The sequence below is a fragment of the Archocentrus centrarchus genome, chromosome 11 (assembly GCF_007364275.1).
Source record: "Archocentrus centrarchus isolate MPI-CPG fArcCen1 chromosome 11, fArcCen1, whole genome shotgun sequence".
Classification (NCBI taxonomy): Eukaryota; Metazoa; Chordata; class Actinopteri; order Cichliformes; family Cichlidae; genus Archocentrus; species Archocentrus centrarchus.
The window spans coordinates 4,727,236-4,749,972 of NC_044356.1; the positions used below are offsets into that span (position 1 = coordinate 4,727,236).

Sequence of the window (22,737 nt, forward strand, 5' to 3'; positions counted from 1 at the left end):
GCAGTGTTTCACTGTACACACTTGGAATAAACATTTTCTGCTGACTACATGCCCTGGATGCTGTCTTAAATTATTTGATGTAGCGTGTAACAGATGGTCTTTTTGAATACATTTATCACTTGCTGTGTGTGATCTGCCCACAGTGCTTGGTTTTGCACACAGGTAACTGATTTTTGCAGTGATGGTTTGATATTGAAGTGAGAGTCTGGGATTTTGGGGAATTAGCTTGAGTTTTTGGATTTGTGTTTAAGGTTTTGGGAAAATGGGTGGTGGACTCAGGAAATGTGTTTTAGCAATTCAGAATTACTGTAATACAGAAAAACTGAAGTAGTACTTACATATACTCCTATTTACCAGCTTTTGAATGTGTCGTGAATGCAGCGCGGTGGCTCTGAGCGTAGGGAAAGGAGGGGCGTGGTTAATTGAGTACGTGGGCGTGACCGGTGTATGCAAATGATCCACGCCCCCAAGCGCCTTTCCCCCGTGAGCGGTGACGTCACACGAGCGGCCCGTGTTGGTTCCAGCTGACTGGCAGAGAAAGAGAGAGGGGGAGAGAGAGGAAAATAAGAGCCATCAGCCCCATCTATCCGTCTCTCATACTACTGGATATTATTATTTTTCGGGGGGATCTCTTTATTTCCGTCATCTTATCATTTTTCGCTCTTCCTTTTGTTGTTCGCTCTTTTCTGTCTTGGAGACTTCACATCGCCGCGACTCTACTCTGCTGTTTCTGCCGCCTTTATTTCTGCTCTCTTATTAATATTGTTTATAGCTCCCCACGGACTCACCGAGCGATCGACCGACCAAATAATCGACTGACAGCTACTCCTGGAGGATGATTTAGATTGGGTCAACATGGTGCCATTTTTGGGATAATTCCCCCTTTTTTTCTTTCTTTTTTGTTTCCTTTTTTCTTTTGCACATTTGCTTGCATGGGACTAGCGACTATCAGGTGGACACCCTGAGCGCACACGCGTCACCTGTACGCGCACCTTTTGACGGCGCGCCTGTCAATTAGCATCACTAAGTGGATTATTTTGATCTTATAGTCTCTTGCAGGTTGCTCCACTCCACTTCCTCCTCCCTTCACCTCCCCCCTTCCTCCTCCTCCTCCTCTGCCTCCCGAGAAGTTATGTCAAGGCCTCTCACTCAGCTCCTACCGCCGGATCTCCCTGCCGGGGCCACCAGCCCCCAGTTTGGGGCCAGCAACCCGGCTGGAAGTGGTCCCCAAGGTGGACACCTGACCTCCATGACCAACCTGAAGACCCTGCTTCAACTGCCAATCAAAGCCGACCAGAGAGGTCCCAAGGACTGTTGCGAGATGAAAGGTGAGTGTGCGCACGTGTACACTTTTGCGCGCGTGTGAGAGAGGGATCCAATAGGCACAGAGTTCTTAAAGGGGCACGAAGGAAATACCTCAGCCATACAGATGCACATTTTAGTGTCTTAGAAGTGAACCTCTGTTTTACATATGCTGTGTGACGCATTTTTATAGTAGGAAATGCCCACGTTAATTGCAATAAAGCAGAGTACAGATAATATAAACTGTATTTACAAAGCATTGTGCACACATTTGCAGTCCTTGCAAAGTCACTGAGTATTAAAAGGAACTGTTGATTTGTCAGTGAATATATGACTAAGACTTACTGAGCCATGTTTTTAATGCTTTTACTCAACTGAAAAAAGCCAGATTTTTGTCTGGCTTCCACCTTTTATATGCGAAAAATGGCTACCTGTCTTATTACATCTGATTTTCAGCTGATCACGTTAGGGGTTTGGACACATTACCGGCTGCTGTCATGAGCATTTGTGACTGTTTTTTAAGCTCAATAACAGATAATGAAAGAAATAATGGCTGCAGCTCTGATTTGAAAAACAAACAGTAGCTTATATTCTTTACAGAAACATCACAGGGATTATTCATGTGTGTGCTTGCGTGCAAGTGACTGAGTGGGTAGGTGTGATTGTAAAAGACAGAGGAGGCCCTGCTTATCCAACACACACTCACATGCACATTGTTTTCTCTGCAAGCCTTCCTCCTTCTGGCCTGCTGCATTTTTATATTAAAAGCTTCCCTTTTGCATTTGATGGTGGTGAAGTGAAATGATCTAGAGGAGGAGGAGGAGGAGGAGGAGGGAAGAAGAGGGTGTAAAAAAAGAAACACAATCTGGAGTGGATGTCATCAAAAATCCAGCCAAAGCAGCCGAAGCAGCAGCCGTTCAGTCTGTTTAAATAAAGGTTAGTGAGTGGGACTGAATTGTTTCCATCCTCCAGCTGCCACAACAAATATTAACCAGCCTGCCTCTCCTTCCTCTCTCTTGCTGTGGGGATACCATGACTCCCAGTCAGCTGCTGTCACACACACATATACACACTTCAGGCTTGAGAGGCAATGATTTGCATTGATTTTCAATTTTCCGCTAACTACCAGTAAAATAAGTCAAACCTCAATTAAACTAGCAAAAACGGCCCATTTGTTAAAAAAGTGTCCTCACAAGAACAAAAGACTGTCAACAGTCAGTGCCTCAGGAGTATAGATAAACTCAACGCACACACTCACACAGAGGGGGGGGAAACAAAGGAATGGTACTGTCCAGTGGCTCCCTGCATGTTATTGGCCCCCGGTGGCCTTTTGGTGCCACTGCAGCTCTGTTCTCTGGAGCATGAGGAGGAGGAGGAGGAGGAGGAGGAGATGATGGTGAGCACAGCTGACAGCCTCTCCGTGGAGTCAGAAAGCAGCTCAGTACAGTATCCTCCTAATGAGAGGAGATGCATTCAGGGGCGTATAGAAGCTGTTTTTGCCCCGATTCTCACTGCCGTTCCCCTTCCACAATGCAGCCCTTCGCCTCGCTGCTGTTTTTCTCCCCCTGGCTAGCTTTGTTTGACGCCTTCACAAACACCCACTCTATCTAGCACATCTCTCTCCGTATCGCACGTCTTTGAGTTTTCCCTCTCACACTTTCCTGTCTTGCTTCTCTTCTCGTCTTCCACTTGCTTCACAGCAGCAGTCCCTCTGCTGATTTACATTCTCTCAGGCTTTGTCTCACTTTCTCTGTCTTCATCTCTTACTCTCTACCCAGACTTTTTTTTTCCCAGATCCATTTATTTGCATCTCTCTCCTCTTCCTCCCTTTGTAAATCTCCCTCGTTCTCTTTTATTTTTTCCACACAGTGCTCATTTTTTCATGGACCAACTCTTCTCCCAAGCCTCCACTGCAACATTGCCCCTCCTCTCTGCTGTGCTGTGGGTCAGTTTGCAGTCTGTCAGATTTTAATGACTTGTCCACTTGAGTTCAGAGTGTCACTTTGATTAAGCTGTGTCACTTGCACTTATTCCTCCCATCCATTCGCCCTCTGGATCCTCCTCATGCTGCTTTACAGAAAAGGGATTTTCCCATGTCTTTTAATGGCTTGGCCCTCTGTTGCTTTTAGATGATCTTTCACTTTCCTTTGCGCTTGAATCACTTCACTTAAGCTCCCGCGATCTCTTCTAGAAGTGTCCGCTCCACACTCCGGCTGGTCAGATTCATGTACTGGGTTTGCTGCTGCCACCGTTTATGCCAGTGATGGATTATGGCCACATTATTTAATATGCATGTGTCTTTGTAATGTGCATCACTGCAAACAGTGAAGCACTTACGCATCACTGCATGTTATATGCTCAGGTTGGATGGAGTGCTCTGTCCTTTCATAGACTCGACATATTGTTATTAGGAAGCTCTTGGTCTGCTCCCACCTCACTTACTGACCTACATCTGCCAGAAAAGGATGGGAAGTTACTGATTTCAGTCCCCAGACTTTTTCCTTTTCCCTGTCCCTAAAGCTTGGATTGAATTTGGAAAAAGGGCGTTCCACTTTGCTTCTCCCTGACTGTAAGTTCAACTTTGCAATTAGCAATCAAATCATCCGTCCACCCATCTCATTTTCTTAACCGCTTATCCAGTTCAGGGTTGTGCTGGCCTGCAGCCTATCCCAGCTGTCACAGTGAGGCAGGGCACACTGTGGATACAGTGTGTTAGGGTACACTAACACGGAGACCAGTCAAATCAGGTCATGCACATGTGCAGAGAGAGTGAGGTGACTGCTTTGGCTGTATTTGCAGTTTGACATCAAAATCTTGGAGAAATCGACGCTTGTCTGCTCTGTATACACAAATTTCACAGCAGGCGGGCCAATCAAACCTCAGGTTGCCTCGTACGTGATCGGTTGTTGTCGTTATGACGATTGCACCACCAAAGATACCCCAAACATAAGGCACGGCCGCAGTTAGGCGATGAAGCTGCAGATGTTACACCTGAACATTACTGCCCCTGTTTCTGCGATGCTGCATTTATTAATTGAATTATTTGTCTTCCTCATCCTAAATTTAATTTGCATGTCTTTCGCCTCCTGTTCTGCTCTTTTTAACATTAAGGGTAGCTTAGAAGCGTAACTGCTAGCACAGAGCCAACAGGCTTCACAAAATGAAAGTTGTGAATTTTGTGCACTCGTAAATAAACGTATTAAATTGGCAGCCAGATGATTAAGATACTGCCAGAGACAGATTATTTTCGCCTCCTCCCACCCTCTGAGTACCTCTCAGTCCGTCCACTGCTGGAATCTCTCACGTTTTTAGATGCTTTAATCCCTTTAAATATAAGTTTCCAGCCTCACCGAGCCTCCCTCTCTCTGTCAGCCCAGTTAAATATGCTCTTTTATTACTATTTTATTGGGCTTTATTCTTCAGTGTGCCACTTTTTCAGTGTTAGCTGCTGGCAGTGTAATTCTTTAGAACAATATTACCAAACGACCAGAGTACAAAGCCATCACTGTCTGTATTTCCATGCACGGCTTCAGTTTATCTCCTTTTCTTTTTCCAGTCCTTTTTTTCTGGTGGTGGTTTATTGATGGTCAAAGTACATGTCTATCTTTCCATCGGGCTCTCTGTACGAGGTCAGAGTGCAAGCTTGCTGAATTTATTTATAGGTGCCTTTTAATGATTGTGGCTAAGTGCTTTGCAGGGTGATAAGGACACATGTGGCACACAGGGGCACAAACCTCAGCTCTTTGTTGGCTTCTGCAGCTTCTCTTTCTACGTTTTTTCTTTGGTCTGATCCTCTTTGAACCTCAGAGATCTGAATTGCTGAACTGGCTGCATGCCAATCAGATATTACCTCAGATTCTGGAGGTATTCGAGCATGAAGCCATAAATGCTTTGCAGCTGATGGTTGTCACAGTGGATGGTCCAGGCTCCAGTGGCATGGGTGACCCTGTCATGTAGTTTTCAACCAGTCATATGTCACTCAACAGTATCCATGACTCCCAGACATTCACAGTGTTGCATCCCTGCCTGTCTCTTCCTGTGGGGACGTCCCTGACTAGCACCTGTATCCATTTTGATCTGTTTGCAGTGTTGGCTTCAGGGTGAGTAATGCATTCAAGGAAACCTTTCTGATGTTCTGTCAGAAGCTGCCAGCTGGAGCATGAGCCACTGCTGTCCCAAATTACAGCTGGATGACAAGATGTTTATGAGTTTATGATCACTTGGTTAGGGTTAGGTTCAGGTTCATAACCCTCCCTCTATATGGAATTTTCACCTCTTTCACCTTTCAGATGGAAGTCTAATGAAAGAAGTGCATGTAAGGTAAAGTTGTCTAGTTTCTGAAATTAGGCTTTCTAAACACGTAACTGAAGTGCAGCTTAACCCTGAGCCTTCCCCTGAGTGGCAGTGGTATGGTGGCTGTCAGGAGGTTAACCTCTACCATGTGTTCTGTTCCAGGAAGTCTCCTGGATTTTGTTTGTAGACGTTTTGTAGTCCTATTGAGCAAACACATCGGAGCCGGCTTTGGTTGAATGCATTTAAAAGGTCTACGTGGAGAACAAAAGAGGGGTGGTAATTACTGAACTGAATAACCGCTGAATGATGATGTTTTTTTTTAAACGTCATCTGCATTCATAAACAATTACTGGCAGATGGAAATAGAAGATGTGGCCTGTACATCTGCTAGCTACAGTGGAAATCCAGAAAATCTGTGTTTACCCCAGAGGATACGTCAGCAGACAAGCCAGTCGTTTCCCAGATTCCTGTTTGCTGACATTTAGGAAGCAAAAGTACTAGGTTACCACTGGGTAATGAAAAATGATGCTTCAGGGTATCCAGTGTGATGCAAAGCTGTCCTGAGTACAATAAGCATGGCTGGTTTGTCACAGGACCAACACCAGAGGAAAGCGTGTAAGACAGCATGGGGACAATGGCAGAGACGAGTCTGAATGATGTCACCAAAGGTCGTCTCTAGTTAAACCAATGAAATGTGTGGATCAGAATGTCAGCCCTTCACTCTGCAGTTAGAGTCATATCGGAAAGAAAACACTAAAAATGTTCATTTACACTGAATGTAAATGTGACTCAACACGAAAAAGGATGAATCAGTTTCATTGCACACTTTGGTCAGAATGATGTAAGCAGCTTAATGGACGTGATATCTCACTCCTTTCTGTCCTCAGACAAAGACAAGCCCCTGGACTCTGATGAAGACTCACTGGGTGTCAGCGCCGGTGGGGCTGGTGGGGTGGGAGGAACCCCGGCCTCCAGCACGCTGCGACCCAACTCACAGTCAGCCTTCCTGGGCCCGCTGCTGTGGGAGAGGACCCTGCCATGTGATGGAGGCCTGTTCCAGCTGCAGTACATGGACCTGGAGGAGTTCCTGACTGAGAACGGGATGGGGATGCACAGCAACGGGCCCAGCTCTGCCAGCGCCCAGATCCCCTCGCAGGTAAAATGGGTGGAGACCAAAAACCACAAATGTATGAACTTTACCTCAGTTTCACCAACCTGCATAAATACATAAGGTGTGGCCTGTCTAAATAAGAAACAATATAAATATACAATATATTGGAAGAGTTTATATTGGAGCAGTTACAGGAACATCATAATTTCCTCAATAGAGAAAACTTCAGATAATGATAATGACAATAATAATGCTGTGCTGTGCTAGTTAGCCAGTTCTCTGACCTCAGCTAGCTCTTTTTGCTACACTGAAGGCTAAAGCAGTTAACAGCAGTACACTTTGCTTTATGGAGATCTGAAGTTTCACAGTGAGTTTTTAAAACTATTTATGAGTTCCCACATTTTTGACCCACTTGCAGTATTCCTTGCAGCGTACGCACTGCATGTATTTCCATCCACCTCTTTTTATTTGCATTCTCAAGAGTCTGAGCAGTAACCATATTACAGCTGCAGCTGCTCATAGCCAGGGGCTGCATGCAAAGGACGAATGAGCAGAATAAAACACACCACGTGAAAAGCCACTCTCTGCTTTCTGTGCTATCTGTGAGCATTCTTCTTGAACGTGTCATATGTTATGCCTGGACTGGACCAAAAAATGTTGCAAATAGTGAAAGACAATGTGAAAGTAGAAAAAGTCCTACTGCGAGCCTTAGGACACACTCTGGGATTCAGATAATGATGATGAACAGCTAAAATGTGAAGCATGATTTTAATGTTTGTCTCACGCTGGCATGATGTCAGTGCACTTTTAACCTGTCCCTGCACAGCTTGCTCACCGCTTAGTTTCCTGGCTAATGTGCATCAGTGCCATTGTTCTTCTGAACTGTGAATAAGTCATGATCATAGGGCCGTGCACTGCACCGTGAGATTAATCTTTGGACTCTAAGCTAACCATATCACACTGCCATTGCTCTGTTATAAGCAAACTATTTTAATTGGAAGAAATCCTTAAAGCACTAATGAGATTTTCAAAGCACCATGGTATTCTCGGTATTTTTAGTGGCATTGCATGATTCACGGTTCAAAATGATCCTCATTTATCTTATCCTGGGCCTTTGTGCCTCTGTTCACCTTCTGTCTGAAACAAGCAGTTTTAGCTCCTCCCCCATTAAACCAACCTTCTCATGAACTGAAGGTTTGAAGAGCAGGCAGATGTGGTTTCTGTCTCACAGCTCTGATGCAGTTTATTTATTTTTTTTGCCTAGCAGACTTTTAAAGATAAAATTATATTTTTCTTCTTTTGCTTGTTTTCTCCTCCCAGAGCTCCCAGTCTGCAGTGCCCAACCAGAGCTCCCAGTGTCCTCCCACCTCTCCTCCGCCCTGCTCCTCATCTTCCTCCTCCATGTCCTCGTCATCCTCCTCTTCCTCACTGCTTGGACTGGAGACCGTCCAGCCACAGCCACCACCACCACCACCTCAACAGCAGCAAAGCATGATGGGAGGACCTGAGTGTCTACATGGTGAGTGATTGGGAATTTTATAAACTGGAGCTATAATATTTGGTTAATTTGTCTGTTTCTAGCTTCTTAGGTGTGATGATTTTATGGCTTTTGTTTGTTTTTTTGTCTAGTGTGATTGTAAAGTTAAAATTTTGTGATTTTGAGTTGTTGTCAGGTAAAATTAGACATTTGGAGGTATTCGGTTGCAGAGTTATTTCTGTGACATTATTAAGCTAAATGAGCTACAAAATGATTCACAGACTGATGGATAGCATTTTTTTATTGGGTCCACCACTGGGCAGTTTTATAACTTTGTGGCCAATTCAAATTGGCATTTTGACAGATTGATTTGATGCCTAATGATTATTTTTAGTTCATCCATGAATTCTATGGACTACTTAAAAAATGACATAGCCACATTTGAAGTCTTGACTCTAAGTATTAGATGCCATGTTGTTGTGACCATATTTAGGTGAGAAGGTGAAGAGGTAAGTTAGTAGCTAATGCAAGCAAACTTGGTTAGAAAGCTGTGTCTATAAACTCCACATGGACTGGTTCTACATGAGCACTTTATACAACGTCAGAATCAGAATCTATTTACTGTTATTATATGTCAAACATATAACGAAATGGCGCTCCAGAACACCCATCCAAGAAACGACAAAAAAATCAAACAACAGTGGGAGATAAGTGTCTGCGGCCTTGCTGGAAACAATAGCGAACACAGTGGGGTAGGTGAGGAGAAAAAAAGCATCTCATACTTTGCCCCATAACGGGGCACAATATGAGGTTGGAAAAACCTCTGCATAGCATAGTGTGAGCACATATACTGCATGGGAAAGCACTAGGGTGGGGAGAGTGGGGATGGAAGGGAGGAGCTGATCCAGCTCCCCCCTCAGCTAACAGTTCCTGATAAGAGGTGGATGCTCATCAGCAGCCTTGGTTGCTAGGAATACCAGTTAACACAGGTCAGAAGACGGGATAGTGCGGGGGCATAGAGCATCTGTTTACTTAACATCCAGGAGAAAAATGAGATCATCCAGGGCCAGCCAGGGAGCCAAATTTCAGATAGTACAGTTGTTTTGGTACAGGCTGTCGACAGCCCTACAGTCTTACTGGAAACTCTCAATGGCGAAAAATCCAATCATCCGAATTTTCTTGGTTCCTTCCTCGCCGCGCAGAAACAGACACTTCTCCGAGATTTAATCCATTCTGCCTGCGGACGCGGCCGCTGCTGGCCTGTGAGCCTCAAGACTTGCATCCAACTTGCGGTGCAGCTCCAGCAGATACTGAGTCTGGGTGTGTACTGCTCTGCACATACCTTCACATTGGCCAGGCAGTCTTACCAAGGCCCGAACGCTGCCCAGACTTTCCGAATTTCATGATAAATCAGGTATCCCCCAGTCCAATCAGAGGAAATCCTGTTATCAATAGGCCAAATATGTATGCGTCTTCCACGTCCTCAATCAACAGTGCAGCCAGGCATGTCATCTTCCACGCTCCCCAGGAATCCATAACGTAGCCAGCCGGGTCTGTCTCACTGGGACAAGAGGGTTCTCCTTTCCCATTTCTCCTCGTGGAGAAAATTTGATCAATAGCATTGAGAGACCAGCTGACCAGATCCATAATTCTAATTTCCAGTTCGGAAGATGTGTAGAGAGAGGCTCTCAAGCACAGCGAAGCAGCAAAGCAGGGTAGATAAGGAGGGGTTGGGAGGAAAAAGAAAAGGCGTCCACTTCTGCTGAGAGCAAGAAGAAGCCATGCCTCATTCACCCTTTTCTGTGCATTAGTGCTTTCTATCTAATGTTCCAACTCCAGTGAACTCAATGAAGATCAACTTGGGTTTCAGTTTCTCACCCAGGGACACTTCAGCATGCAGACTGGAGCAACCGGGGATCGAACCCCAAGCTACCGTATTTGTACTGGGCTACCCACACATTACACCTACAGGAGCTGCTCTGCCACGAAGCTCCCAGCACACATTTATGCTGCTGTTAATATCAGAAGAGGTTTGATGCTCTGCAGGTATTGAGTCAGCAGAGTGTTGGAGACATGTACATGCTTTCAGCACTCAGCAAACCCGCGCTGTAGATTTGAGCTCTGCCAGTTCATGGATGAGTTGCTGTGGTTCTTCAACATTTCCAGTAATACCACTTACAGTCGATCATGGAATCTCTGTGGTGGCGTCCTACTACAGTGAGATCGTTAAGGGGACCCATTCATTCATAAATAATTGTATAAGTAGATTGCGTGGTTAGGTACTTGATTTTATACATTTACGGCAATCGGAGTGAAAACACCCCAATGCAGAGATCCAAAGACACCTGGCTGTTTGTGCTAAGTAACATATAAAAAATATATTATCATTTGATTTACCAAAACTGGAGAACAGACATCTTGAATTAGCTGTTATTAAAAATTAACCACTTATCAAATCATGTTATTTTTCAGATAATTGCATTAAAAATGCTAGAGAAGTCACCACAAGCTCAGTTCAGAGGCTCCGTTCAGGGTCTTCAATCAGCCAGATAAATCAACGAGGCCCTGTCTGTAACAAGTCTGGAAAAATGTGGTTAGAAGTTCAACTGCGTTCAGTCATTATGAACGATGAAACTATGCACAGGGACTAAAACAGGCTGCAAACAGTTTTAATTCTGCTGTAAAGTTGGACATTTGATGATGGCTGTTTGTGGGGATTGGCTTGTATTTGGAGCCAGCCTCAAGTGGCCACTAGAGGCACTGCAATTTTTGGCATCTCTGCTCATTAGTAATTTAATTTTATTTTATTTTTAGGAAAATGATTATGCAGTTGATTTTGTCCTGTCCCCCCCCCCCAGCAGATGACCGCCCCTCCCTGAGCCTGGTTCTGATGGAGGTTTCTTCCTGTTAAAGGGAGTTTTTCCTTCCCACTGTCACCGATTGCTGCTCATAGGGGGTCGTTTTGCCTTTGAAAATACTCAGATGAAAAACTGTGGTGGGGCTTTCGGGCAGTTTTATTCATTTTTAAACAGCTGTAATGGACATTTTCACAAATGAATGTGTTGTCCAGATGTTATGTACTTGAGCTACCTGTCAAAATACTTTTAAATTTATAAGGGGAAATGTGTTTTTTTAAATATATTTTTAAGATTTTAATGATTAAACAGGTTCAGCACAAAAATAAAAAATGAGCAAGCTTTGTTGCAGTGAGATTAAAACAGACATCTTGATGTGAGAAGGCAGCATTTGTGCTCCAGCTAATGCCCTCAGACATATATGAAGCTGTATGTGCAAAAGGCCTCGATGTGATCTGGCACTAATGAGGACCGAGACCCACAATCCATTATATTAACTAGCGCAACTCAAGCATTCAGTGCCTCTAACAATAACCAGATCAGGATTCTCTCTAATTATATCTCAGTGCAATAAATGGCTGACACCCTGTTCCCTGGCCCTCCTCGGTTCTCTCCACCAGCCAGTTTTCATCCGTTATATATTCATAATTTATTGTTTCCTCTCTCTGCTGCATTTGATGTGAACCAGAACTGCCAGAACGTCAGAAGAGCTTTTCTGTCTGTCTTTCCTTTTCTTTCTTGTTTTAATCTATTCATCTATCTATTCTTTCTTTTCCCTTTTGGAGAAAAGTCTGACAACTTCCAGTTCTGACTGATTGAAACCACAAAGCCATTCTTTGTAACGCTGACCGTCATGTTTTTGTCCCGTGAGCCATCCAGTGAATCATCACAGCTAATTTTGTGCTGATTTATTGACAACAGATTGTCGCATGTCTTTGTAAATGTTCGGCCATTAGAAGATAATGATTGTATGAGCGTGTAAAGTAGATGATTGGAGACAGAAGAACAGAGAGATTCATCTTGTTTGTGTTATCTATGCTACAATTATTTTAGCTTTTTTTAGTCCTTTTTCTCATTTGTGAAGCTTCATCTTGTCATCAAAATGTCACCGTTAAATGAAGAGATAGACAGAGAGAGAAGCCGGGTCTCAGAGCTGTGCCGGTCAGCAGCCTGTGGACGGGAAGTTTTACCATCTCTGTTCCTAAAACTGTGCATAAACGCTGAGGACACTCATATAATAACCTCTCATGTGTCTCTGGTGTTAAGCAGACTTAAGAAGGCTTTAACGCAGTGCCTTTATACCATATGCAACCAAAGTCTCTTTCCATGCTGTTGTTCCATAATCTGTAAGCTTTGTAGATGGTATGAATATGACATATCACCAAACATTTGTTTATTTGTAAATCCACCGGCAGCATTAGCTTTCATTTTCAGATGCATTTCTGTGCACCAGATTAATGTAACTCTGCTGTTCGCTCTTCTTTTAGCTCCTCTGTGGTCTGTAACTCCTGAGGGAAATATCTGCCTCTTTAGCTGCTTAACTCCACTGTTTTCAGCAGCCAGTTGCTCACAGCTTGCAGCTAGTTTTCCCCCTCTGAAAGCAGCTTCCTGTGGTGGATGAACACAGCTCTAATGTGAGCTGTAACCAAAGTAACAACGATCCAGTAAAACCAAAACAATGAGCTAAAAGACGCTAAAATGTTTTGTGGCTGTAATCTGTAGGTTCAGCTTTTTTACATAATGCTCGGATCCATTTCTGATGTATCAACTCAAGCAGCAGCAGAGCTAAAATGAAGCCAGCGCAGAAGTGAAAGCGACTTGAGGCCCGTTCCAAAAGTGAGTCAGTGCCCATGCTCTCCTCTAATTTTACGTTTGTGGGCTCTATGAATCGTTCCCTCCTCTGTGGTAACTGTACAGGTATGTTTTCTTCTAAGTCATCCATTTGAACTTGATTAAAGCTTTAAATCACCTGTTTCAATGTTTAGCATTGACTGATGTCACCACGAGTGTCAGTTTGAGTCACTGAATTGGATCTCTTGTCCATGTTTGTGGTGTTGGTGCCTTTTGGAGACTTTAAAATGCAGTTTTGAGACAAAGTAGCCATCGTGTTGTGCGCTTAAAGGTGTTTTCACACCTTTAGTTTACTTATCATTACCCGAATCATTCGATGAGTTTGAAAACCTTTTCCTCTGGTTTGGTTTCTTTTCACCCAGAGAAATCTCTCTACACACTGTTCTTGAGCTGATCTGAAGGTCACATGAAGGTTGGAGGTCTGTAGTGATTGACTCTGCAGAAAGTTGATGACCTCTGTGCACTATGACCCTCAGCATCCACTGACCCCACTCTGTGATTTTACGTGGCCTACCACTTCATGGCTGAGCTGCTCTCATTCCCAATCTCTTCCACTTTGTTATAATCCCACTAACAGCTGACTGTGGAACATTTAGCAGTGATTGGACTTGTTGCACAGGTATCATCCTATCACGGTACCACGCTGGAGTTCACTGAGCTCCTGGGAGCGACCCATTCTTTCACTGATGTTTGTAGCAGCAGTCTGCATGCCTAGGTGCTGGTTTATACACCTGTGGAAGTGACTGGAACACCTGGATTCAGTGATCTGGATGGTGAGTAAAGACCTTTGGCAGGATAGTGTATCTGCATCTATGAAAATAGACCCATTCAGTCTGTGGATGCAGCTCGCATGTCCAAAATGAAACCATCTGCGGGACGTCCTTGTAGCAAATTTTGTATTCTGTCCTAGCTTTTTATTATTTCAGTAAAAGAAGAAAAGAAAATGAAACATTCCTGCTTGTGATAAAAATAAGAAACTCATGAAAATGAAGCCACCATGGTGGAATATCATAACTGTGACCTCTAGCTTTGAAGTGCACCCCTACTGCCCAAGATACTGTTAGCATTAGCTGTTAGCTTTTCACTCACCAAAATTGCTCCTGGCTCCAAAAACCAAAGATGGCCATGGCTCAAATTCTAAAATCGAGGCTTCAGAATGGAGTTTTACAGCCACAGTGGCTATTTTTTTAAATACAAGTTATGTAGTTAAAATAATAATGAGTACAACCTTAAAACCCTAGCTAACTTAATGAAGCACATGCACCATTTCATAGGATAAAAATGAAATCAGATCACAGGAAGAGGAGGGGAGGTTTGAGAATCACATGTAGCTCAATGGTACCATTCTGACTGCTGGCACCTAAACATGCGAGCCTGTTTATCATCTTCATTTTATTGTGTGAATACACCAGCTGATTGTTTTTGTGTTCCATACAAAGCTCAGGGAGTTAATTGGGAGTGAAGGAAGGGAGGGAAAACGCAGTATAGCAGCTACATCTGAGAGGAAGTGAAATCTTTCTCCCACACACTTTATGACAGTGTCTCATATATATTTTCTATCAGCTTGTTGCAGCTGCTCATTGAAGCTTTGCATCACTTTTATTACCATGCACCCAGAATTCAGCCTGACATCTAATGTCAGCTCCTGGAGAATTAAGAAATATGTTCTGCAGGTGTGAGCGGTGACTCTGAAAACTGTGGACCACCTGTGGGCGTCGTGAGGTTTGAATTTGTTCATATCAGCTGCTGCTGCTCCTCACATTTGCTTTGGTTTAGGTCAGATCAGATCATAGCTTTCCCCCCTGTGCGTCATTTATACTAGGACTGAATGCTGTGAGTATGCAGACGGGGGGGGGTTAGGACACAGGAGAAAGGGGGAAACAGAGTCTAAGACATCTGCCTGGGCCGCTGTTTGTTCTTTTATTCTGAGTCATAAACAATAAGAGAGGAGATGATTCTCTGTGCAAACAAGCTGCAGATACTGTGAAAGAGAACACATGAGATTCACAAGGTTCAGCCAGGATAGAGCTGCAGCTGCAGAGGAGAGAAAAGCACTGCTGCAAGTCTTCATATCTGCCCCGAGTGCTTCTGTGTGAGTCTATGAACACACACCGTGTGTGTGTGTTTACACATGCATGCCTCTACTCTTTCCACCTTTGTGTGTATGTGCGTACAGTACGCTGCACTTCACACATGCATGCCGTGGCATTTGCATGCAACTATGTAGGCTTTAATATGAACATGCTTTCATCGTTGTGTGTGTGTGTGTGTGTGTGTGTGCGCTCTTTATTCTGAATTATAAACACGTGACTGGGTTGAGGATGATGCATCCATGCAGAAATCCCTCAGGTCGTTGTGGAGCTGAAGTATTACTACAGAGCTGTAAGGGGAGAGAGAGAATCAGCTAGAGAAATAGATGGAAAATAGACTGGAAATAATAATCTCATCCACATGCGCATGTTTTACTTTGATTTTAATTCATTCTGGGCAAAAAGGAGAACAGCTCACAGGGAGGGGAAAACACAAAAATATGGCTACAGCTGGGGTTTTATAAGCAGCTCTGGTGACATTTTTCACCTGTTTCCTCTTTAAAATGATGTAAATCCTAAATATTCAAACTGGGCTTCTTTGTTGCACACATAAAACTGCACCTGTGATCAGAAAACCGTAGGACGTCGACACAAATAAGCACCAGAATGTAATGTTGGTTTTTCCTTCCCCCTCAAAAACAGCCTAACCCTCACAGGCTCAGTTTTTGATTCACGATCTTAGCCTGAAAACCGTCTGCTGGGAATCAGCTGAGCCTCAGAGCGAGACCAAACACTATTTTGATGTCTTTCACCGTCTTCCAAAAAAAACCAAAAAACACCCAGTCCTTATGAATAAAGCTGTAATGGTTAGCTTTAACTGAATTTCACTAGATTTTGTGTAGTTGCAAGGAAACCGCCACAGCTTACAGTGATGCAGTCCTCCTGTGGCAGCACTCAGCTCAACACCTTTGATCACATCCCTTAAGTGTTTATTATGTGTGTGGTGCAAACAGTATTTTAGGGACGGCATTCACCTAGATCTTTGTAAATAACACACACACACACACACACACACACACACACACACACACACACACACACACACACACACACACACACACACACACACACACACACACACGTCAGTGTTTTTGTTTAATATGGTTAAAATTAACAGAAAATGGCGTTCTCATCATAAGTCAAAATGACGATGATGATGGTTTCTCATCATCTTTCAGCGACGATGGCGATCAGAAAAGACGGTGGAGAACTTCGCTGGTCGCTAAGCTAACACACCTGCTAATGTTTCCTTGTTCTGCCGTGAGAATTAATCCGATGTCCAACATGTGTTCCACATGACTTTCCTCCCAGGTCATTCACTCCCCACCTGTCATGACCCTGCGCCCCACCAGAGGGGCGCGCCCCACAGTTTGAGAAACACTGGCCCAAAGGTTAAAAGAGGTTTTCTCCCTGAAAGTTATACTTCTGCTACATCTTGGCTGTTTGCTGTTTCTCCCATAGAATAAAAATCAGGAATCTCTCTCTTAGAATATCTCAGTTTAAATCTAAATCTAACTTTAAGTCTAAAATCCAGTCTTAACCCTCAAACCGGCCCAACCCTAACCAAAAAGTTCTGACTCTTATAAGATTCAATCACTGTGATGGCCTGAAACTCAAACTGGGTCTAACAAAGACAGCTGGATGTGTTCATTTTTATCTGACTGTGTTTATCGTCTTTAGTCTCGTGTGATGAATGACTTCAGTCACCCGCTCACGCCGTTTGGATGAGCGGTTCCTGAGAAAGCTGCAGCCCACAGGCTTCCTGTTTGACATGTTTGGCAGGTGAAATCACACAATCAGCAGCTGCATTCCTGAATCCAAACTTAATGATCACCTGCTCGTTTAGGTTATATCTGTAAATGTTGTCTGCTTATCCAGTTGTAGCTACAAAAACGGCTCACACTCCCTCTGCGTGGGCTCTTCACTAGTTTAGAAGATATATATATATACAAAACAGGTATTGATGTTTATGTATATTTTATGTAGTAGATCAGAGAATGTGTCCATGTGAAGCTTGATTTTAATCACCTGCTGTGTGATTCGTAGTTTCCACTTGTGGACGAAGCTTCACAAAAGCAGGTGAGCTCCTTTCAGTGCAGCTTTAAGAAGGCCTGATAAGAAGTGAACAGTGTGCCTTCTGTCTCTGTACAGAGCTGTCCTTTGTTTCCTAGACCCAGGAAAAATAATCATGAATCACCTTTCCTTGCATTTGAAATCAGGCTGCAGCTTTGCTTCAGCACTTCCAGGTCAGTTCACTCACTCTGAGACCGTGCTGATCAAAAACAGACTTTTAACCTCGGGTTTTATCCTCATGCTGGAGGATGCATGAACTCATTGAACTGCAATGCGAAAGCATCTACTGCACGTGTTTTCTCAGCTAAGGTGTTCTTTGCTGAACTTTTTGCTTTGCTTTTGAGAATTCGACACGTAAACATCTGAATCAGTAACGTCATCTTGTCACAACACACAGTTTCACACACGTGGAAGAAAAATGACATGAGACGCATGGGAAGAAATGTGAAGATGAAAATCTGAATAACCACCCACATCTAATCAGATGTTCCTCTGCCTGAGGCGGATCTGTCAACCAGACTTCATAGGAATCTGTTCAGTTTTTAAATCCTGCTGACAGACAGACGCATGAGGACAGTGATGGTGAAAGCAGAAGTGGTGAAGCTTGAGTGGGAAGTGCAGAGAAAAACAAACATGGGAATATGGCTGTAATGAAGAAACTTAAACAGGCAAATAAGCTCGAGTCTATACGCTGTGTCTAAACTGGGACCTTCAGCTGGGATCCACATTTGATTTGCTTTTATTTATTTATGGACTTGACTTGAAGTTTGAGGCATCAGCATTTGAATATGCTTCACCCTGCAGTGGAAATGCAGCTGATTCTTGTGTGTTAGTTGTGTCTTTGGCCCCAGATTTTCTCTCACTGTGTTTAACATCCTAAAATTAACCCAGATGAGGTGCTGCTCTTACACTGCCTGGCCTGGCAAGGAAAAGCCACAACATGAACAGCCTCACAAGTCAGTAAGGTCACCATTTCAGGGTTTTTTCTTTATTAATACTGAAATGAGGCAACACTATACAGAGAGTGCTGGGTCAGAGGGAAGCACTCTTCAAAAGGATAAGCAGGTATAGTTAATGGATGGATGATGAATCCTAGCTGAAGGCTTTTCTTTAGCTTTTAACCTCATCACCGAGTCTCCATCAGCAGATGGAGTTTGGATCTGTTCATATGAAAGCTCAGGGGCTTTAAGCCAACACACGGACTTCTGAAAGTTCCTCAAAGTGCTGCAGCTGAAGCTGTCGTTAGCTGAACAAACACCATCCTGATGCTGAAAGTAGATACTAGATATTTGTGGCGCTGCTGGCAGTCGCAGTAACTACAGTGATGTTGGTTTTAAATTTCAGTGACAGCATATAAGCCGACGGTATTTTTTCCATTTTCCACTGTAGGTGGGAGCGAATGACCTGGAGCCAAATATGGGCTGGACCTAAGTTGAGTGAATACAATTTCTCTAGAGAAATGAAGCAAACTGGAGTCTGCTGATGTTACTGTGAGATCCAACACTTTTATATTGTTAATGACTGATTTGCAAAATTCCATGGTGTTGGAAATGTGAACCTCTTTTGGCTGCTAAGGTTGGGTGTGCCAAAAATAAATGAACAAATAAAAATTTGAGAACCCCTGCCCTAAAGCCAGGTTTGGCCTCTGCCTTTGACCTCCACCAAACATCAGGACCCTGCGGGCCCTGCGGTCTGCAGGTGGTAGGCCCACAGGTGGGTGCTCTCATGTGACTCCTTTGGCCTGAGCCTGGCCAGGACTCATAGGCTGACAACCATCAGGTGCTTTCCAACAAGCACCTCTTATTGTGTCCCTTTCACAGGCAAGGTGACTACCATTGTTTCCTCTGAAAGGTGCCTGATGCAAATGCACATCTATATGAGTTTCAAATAATTCGATTCAGTTGAATCAGCTGAGATTCTACCATATTTAGATGCCTTCGACAGTCATAAAAATATCCGTTTGTGTGTAGCTGTTGATGTATGATTCTTGGAGAAAAACAGGTGAATCCTTAGACTTCGTTGGAAGTTCTGAAGGTATATTTCTTCTTCTTCTTCTTCTCCTTCTTCTGGCTGCTCCCTTCAGGGGTCACCACGGCAGATCATCTACATCTCAGCCTTGCTTCTAACTTCTCCAAATCACTCAACCTGAGCTGTTCTCAGATGTACGTTTCTGTTACTTCCAGCCATTGATTGTTCTTTGCAAGGAAGTATCTCATCCATTGGCTGTCAGGGCAGAATATCTGGCAGATCTGAAATGGTCCAGAGACACTAAAGCTGTATTTGTAAGAGTAGCAAGAGCTGAAAGGCATTTGGTCTAACACAACCTCAGAGTGAAGCTCAATTTGTTGCCAAGTTGCCAACTCTGTTGGCATTGCTTATATTTCTGCACGATGTGCCTGTGCTGCTCTGCAATTTCACCATCAAAACACTAGTTGGCATTGGGGTTTCTTCCTTTAAGTTCATCCATTAACTTCCATAGCATAGGGTTTCTGAAGGTACCTACAGCTAGATTCATCGCAGGAGTACAAATACCAATTCAGGGTGAGGAGCTAAGGCGTTCTGAAGCAGTTCAGAGTAAACTCGCTGCTCCTGGATGGTGCCTAGGTGAGGAACCAGGAGACCTGGGGGTAGACAAAGGATACACTGGAGTGATTATGTTATTAGCTGGGTTGGAAGAGCTGGAGGTGTTAGTTAAGGATAAGCAGTACAAGATGGATCAGAGGTGGCCAATTCATTTTCTCAAGGGGCTACATGAGAAACTGGGACTGCTGTGGAGGACTGCACCAATAAGCTGAATCAACCCCTGAGATGGATCAATGCATGCATGGATGGATGGGTGCATAGATGATGGATGATGGATGGATGGATGGATGGATGGATGGATGGCTAGATCAATGCATGCATGGATGGATGGGTGCATAGATGATGGATGGATGGATGGATGGATGCATGCATGCATGGATGGATGGGTGCATAGATGATGGATGATGGATGGATGCATGGATGGATGGATGGATGGATGGCTAGATCAATGCATGCATGGATGGATGGGTGCATAGATGATGGATGGATGGATGGATGCATGCATGCATGGATGGATGGATGGATGGGTGCATAGATGGATGGATGGATGGATGATGATGGAGGGTGGATACTATTTTTTTGTCAAACTTCAAACAACAATGGTGACTTGGGAGCCTTTGATTTGGTTTTGGAAATGAAGATATGTTCTGAGTGGAGCATAAATGTGAAAAATCAGCTTGTGTGATGAAGCCATTGTTTCTAAATGATCTGTGTGCTGCAGTTTCTGGTAACTCTGTAAAGTAGCTCCTGTTGGACATTCTGGAAAGGCAAGTAAGCGGTCCTAGAGATGGGATGTTTCCAAAATCAAAAACAGACTTTGATGGCTGCCTGTTACAGGCTCCAGACAAAGAGATTTCTTTATCAGCATAGCTACTTTAAGCAGGTTTATATGTGAATTTCTATGTATTTACATTCTATAGCTTGAATAACAGCAGTCATCGATGTAAATACATTTTATCTGTATTTTCTGTAGCCAAACTGCACATGTTGTTAACAGTCAGCAGTCCAGCCACTCCAGCACATATTTCTGCGTTCACCTTCCCTCAGAGAGACAAGCTAAGCATTGATTAGACTGTCCCTGGCCTTCAGAACAATATAAATAAGAGTGGTAATCTGCTTTTAACCAGAGAGCTGCTTTAATTCAATCTGAAGCCAAATACCAGCGTCTAGACTGGAAGAATCCACGATAAAGCGTTCAGTAATCATCACCAGTCAAATGGAAAATGTTTAATTCTAGATGATAAATTTGTTTAGATCCTGAGCTGCGTATGGAGAGAAGGAACTGGACTCTTGTGCCTTTACAATAAAATGAGAATGCAGGACAATACCAGGCTGAGGCATGAGGCGGTTTAACAGTGAGGATTGTGATTAATCCTGGCGAGAGAAGGGTTAAAGCAGACACTGACTCTGCACAGAGGAAGAGATGGAGAGCAGTGCTGGAGGGGGAGAGCGCGAGCTCAGTCAGGAGAGTCGCTTTGCATGTTCTGAAATCTCTCTCGCTCTCTCTCTCTCTCTGTCTCTCACACGCTCGGGCCATGTGCAGCCGCCGCGTCACGTGCCGCTGCAGAAAGCATCGGAGCGAGAGAGGCAGCAGAGCTGGAGAGAGAGGGAGGGAAGGGAAGGGAGGGGCTGGAGGAGGAAAGAGAGGTATGAGGAGAGGAAACAGTGAAGATTACAGAACGAATAAACACTGAGGACAAAGCAAAGAAGACATGAGGAGGGTTAGAAGGAGAGATTTTAAGGGCAGCAGAGCTAAGAGAGATTTATGAAGCAGTGAATGTACGACTTAAGGAAAAAAGGCCTAAGATGACAAATTCACATTTCTGTATTATTACATTGTAAGGATGACGGTTTCCCATCAGCCCAACAGCAGCCAGATGACACAAACTCAACAAGTCGTCCAAAGAAACCAACAAAAACAAACCCTTCCATCCAAATGCAGCATCCTCTGTCCTCACTCAGAGTGCGAATGACCTTTAAAAACACATCACCCTGTTTTCTCTCTGCAGCTAAATGCACACACAAACCGTCGCCTCCTCTTCATCCTCAGTGAGATGAAGAGGCTAACCACACACTATACATGCAAGCTTTCCTTAAACAGGGGCTTACCGTATTTTTCGGACTATACGTCGCTCCGGAGTATAGGTCGCACCAGCCAAAAAATGCATAATAAAGAAAAAAAAAACATATATAAGTCGCACTGGACTATAAGTCGCCCTTTTTTTGGGGGGGGGGTTTGATAGAATCTGAGACCCAGAGCAGAAATTCCATCTTGAACGGCAATTTAAAATAATAATGGATTAAAGAACAGGACGAACACGGTTACGCCTACGTTATGCTAACGTAACACATTCAGCTACATGACGCACAAGGAACACGTGTTCGGTATGTTAACGTAACATTAAGTTATTCAGATAACCATAGCATAAAGAACATACTAACAAGTTAACCAAACCATCAATCCATTGAATTCTTCATCCTCGGTGTCACTTCTAAACAACTCCGTACACTCCGTAGACGAAGCGCCGCTTCCTCTTCTGTGTCGCGTTAGTCAGACTCGTCGTCAGCTGCAGTTCCAGTTATTCCAGCCTTTCTGAATCCCAACAGGATGGTTTGTCACTGAAGCCCATGTTTTCTTGATCCATCCAATGACTTCCAGGAAAGTTGGGTGGCGCATTCTCCCAGTTGCTGTTAAGCTGTGCTCTCCATCCACCATCCACTGCGCCCACAGGTTACGCAAGACTGCCTTAAAGCTGCAGTTCACGGAGATGTCAAGTGGCTGGAGTATTTTGGTTCATGTGTTATAAATGTCACATATACGTCGCTCCGGAGTATAGGTCGCACCCCCAGCCGAACTATGAAAAAAAGTGCGACTTATACTCCGGAAAATACGGTATTCTTGTTTACTGTGTGAGCTTAGAGGAGAGAAGGAACCATGAGGCAACTTTTCTGCATTTTATTAGGCAAGTGAGGCTACGTTCAGCAAACAGGCCTCTTTGGATGGTTCACTTTCATCTTAGCGAGTGCCGTGCATCCAGCTACAGTGTGAACACCTTTGGCTTGAGCAGTGGTGCGACAAACTGGAAACGTCCACGTTCCTCC

The 22,737-nt window shown here is 43.9% G+C and overlaps 1 protein-coding gene across 1 annotated transcript in view; it reads left to right on the forward strand.

Annotated features, from left to right (window-relative positions):
* The first annotated feature begins 530 nt into the window (after positions 1–530).
* The window catches only part of dbpa (D site albumin promoter binding protein a), a 41,895-nt gene continuing 19,688 nt past the window's right edge, over positions 531–22,737 (forward strand). The window contains 3 exon segments of the mRNA XM_030740995.1: positions 531–1,328; positions 6,483–6,751; positions 8,027–8,225. Coding sequence (XP_030596855.1) covers positions 1,133–1,328; positions 6,483–6,751; positions 8,027–8,225 — 664 coding nt within the window. The 5' untranslated portion in view covers positions 531–1,132.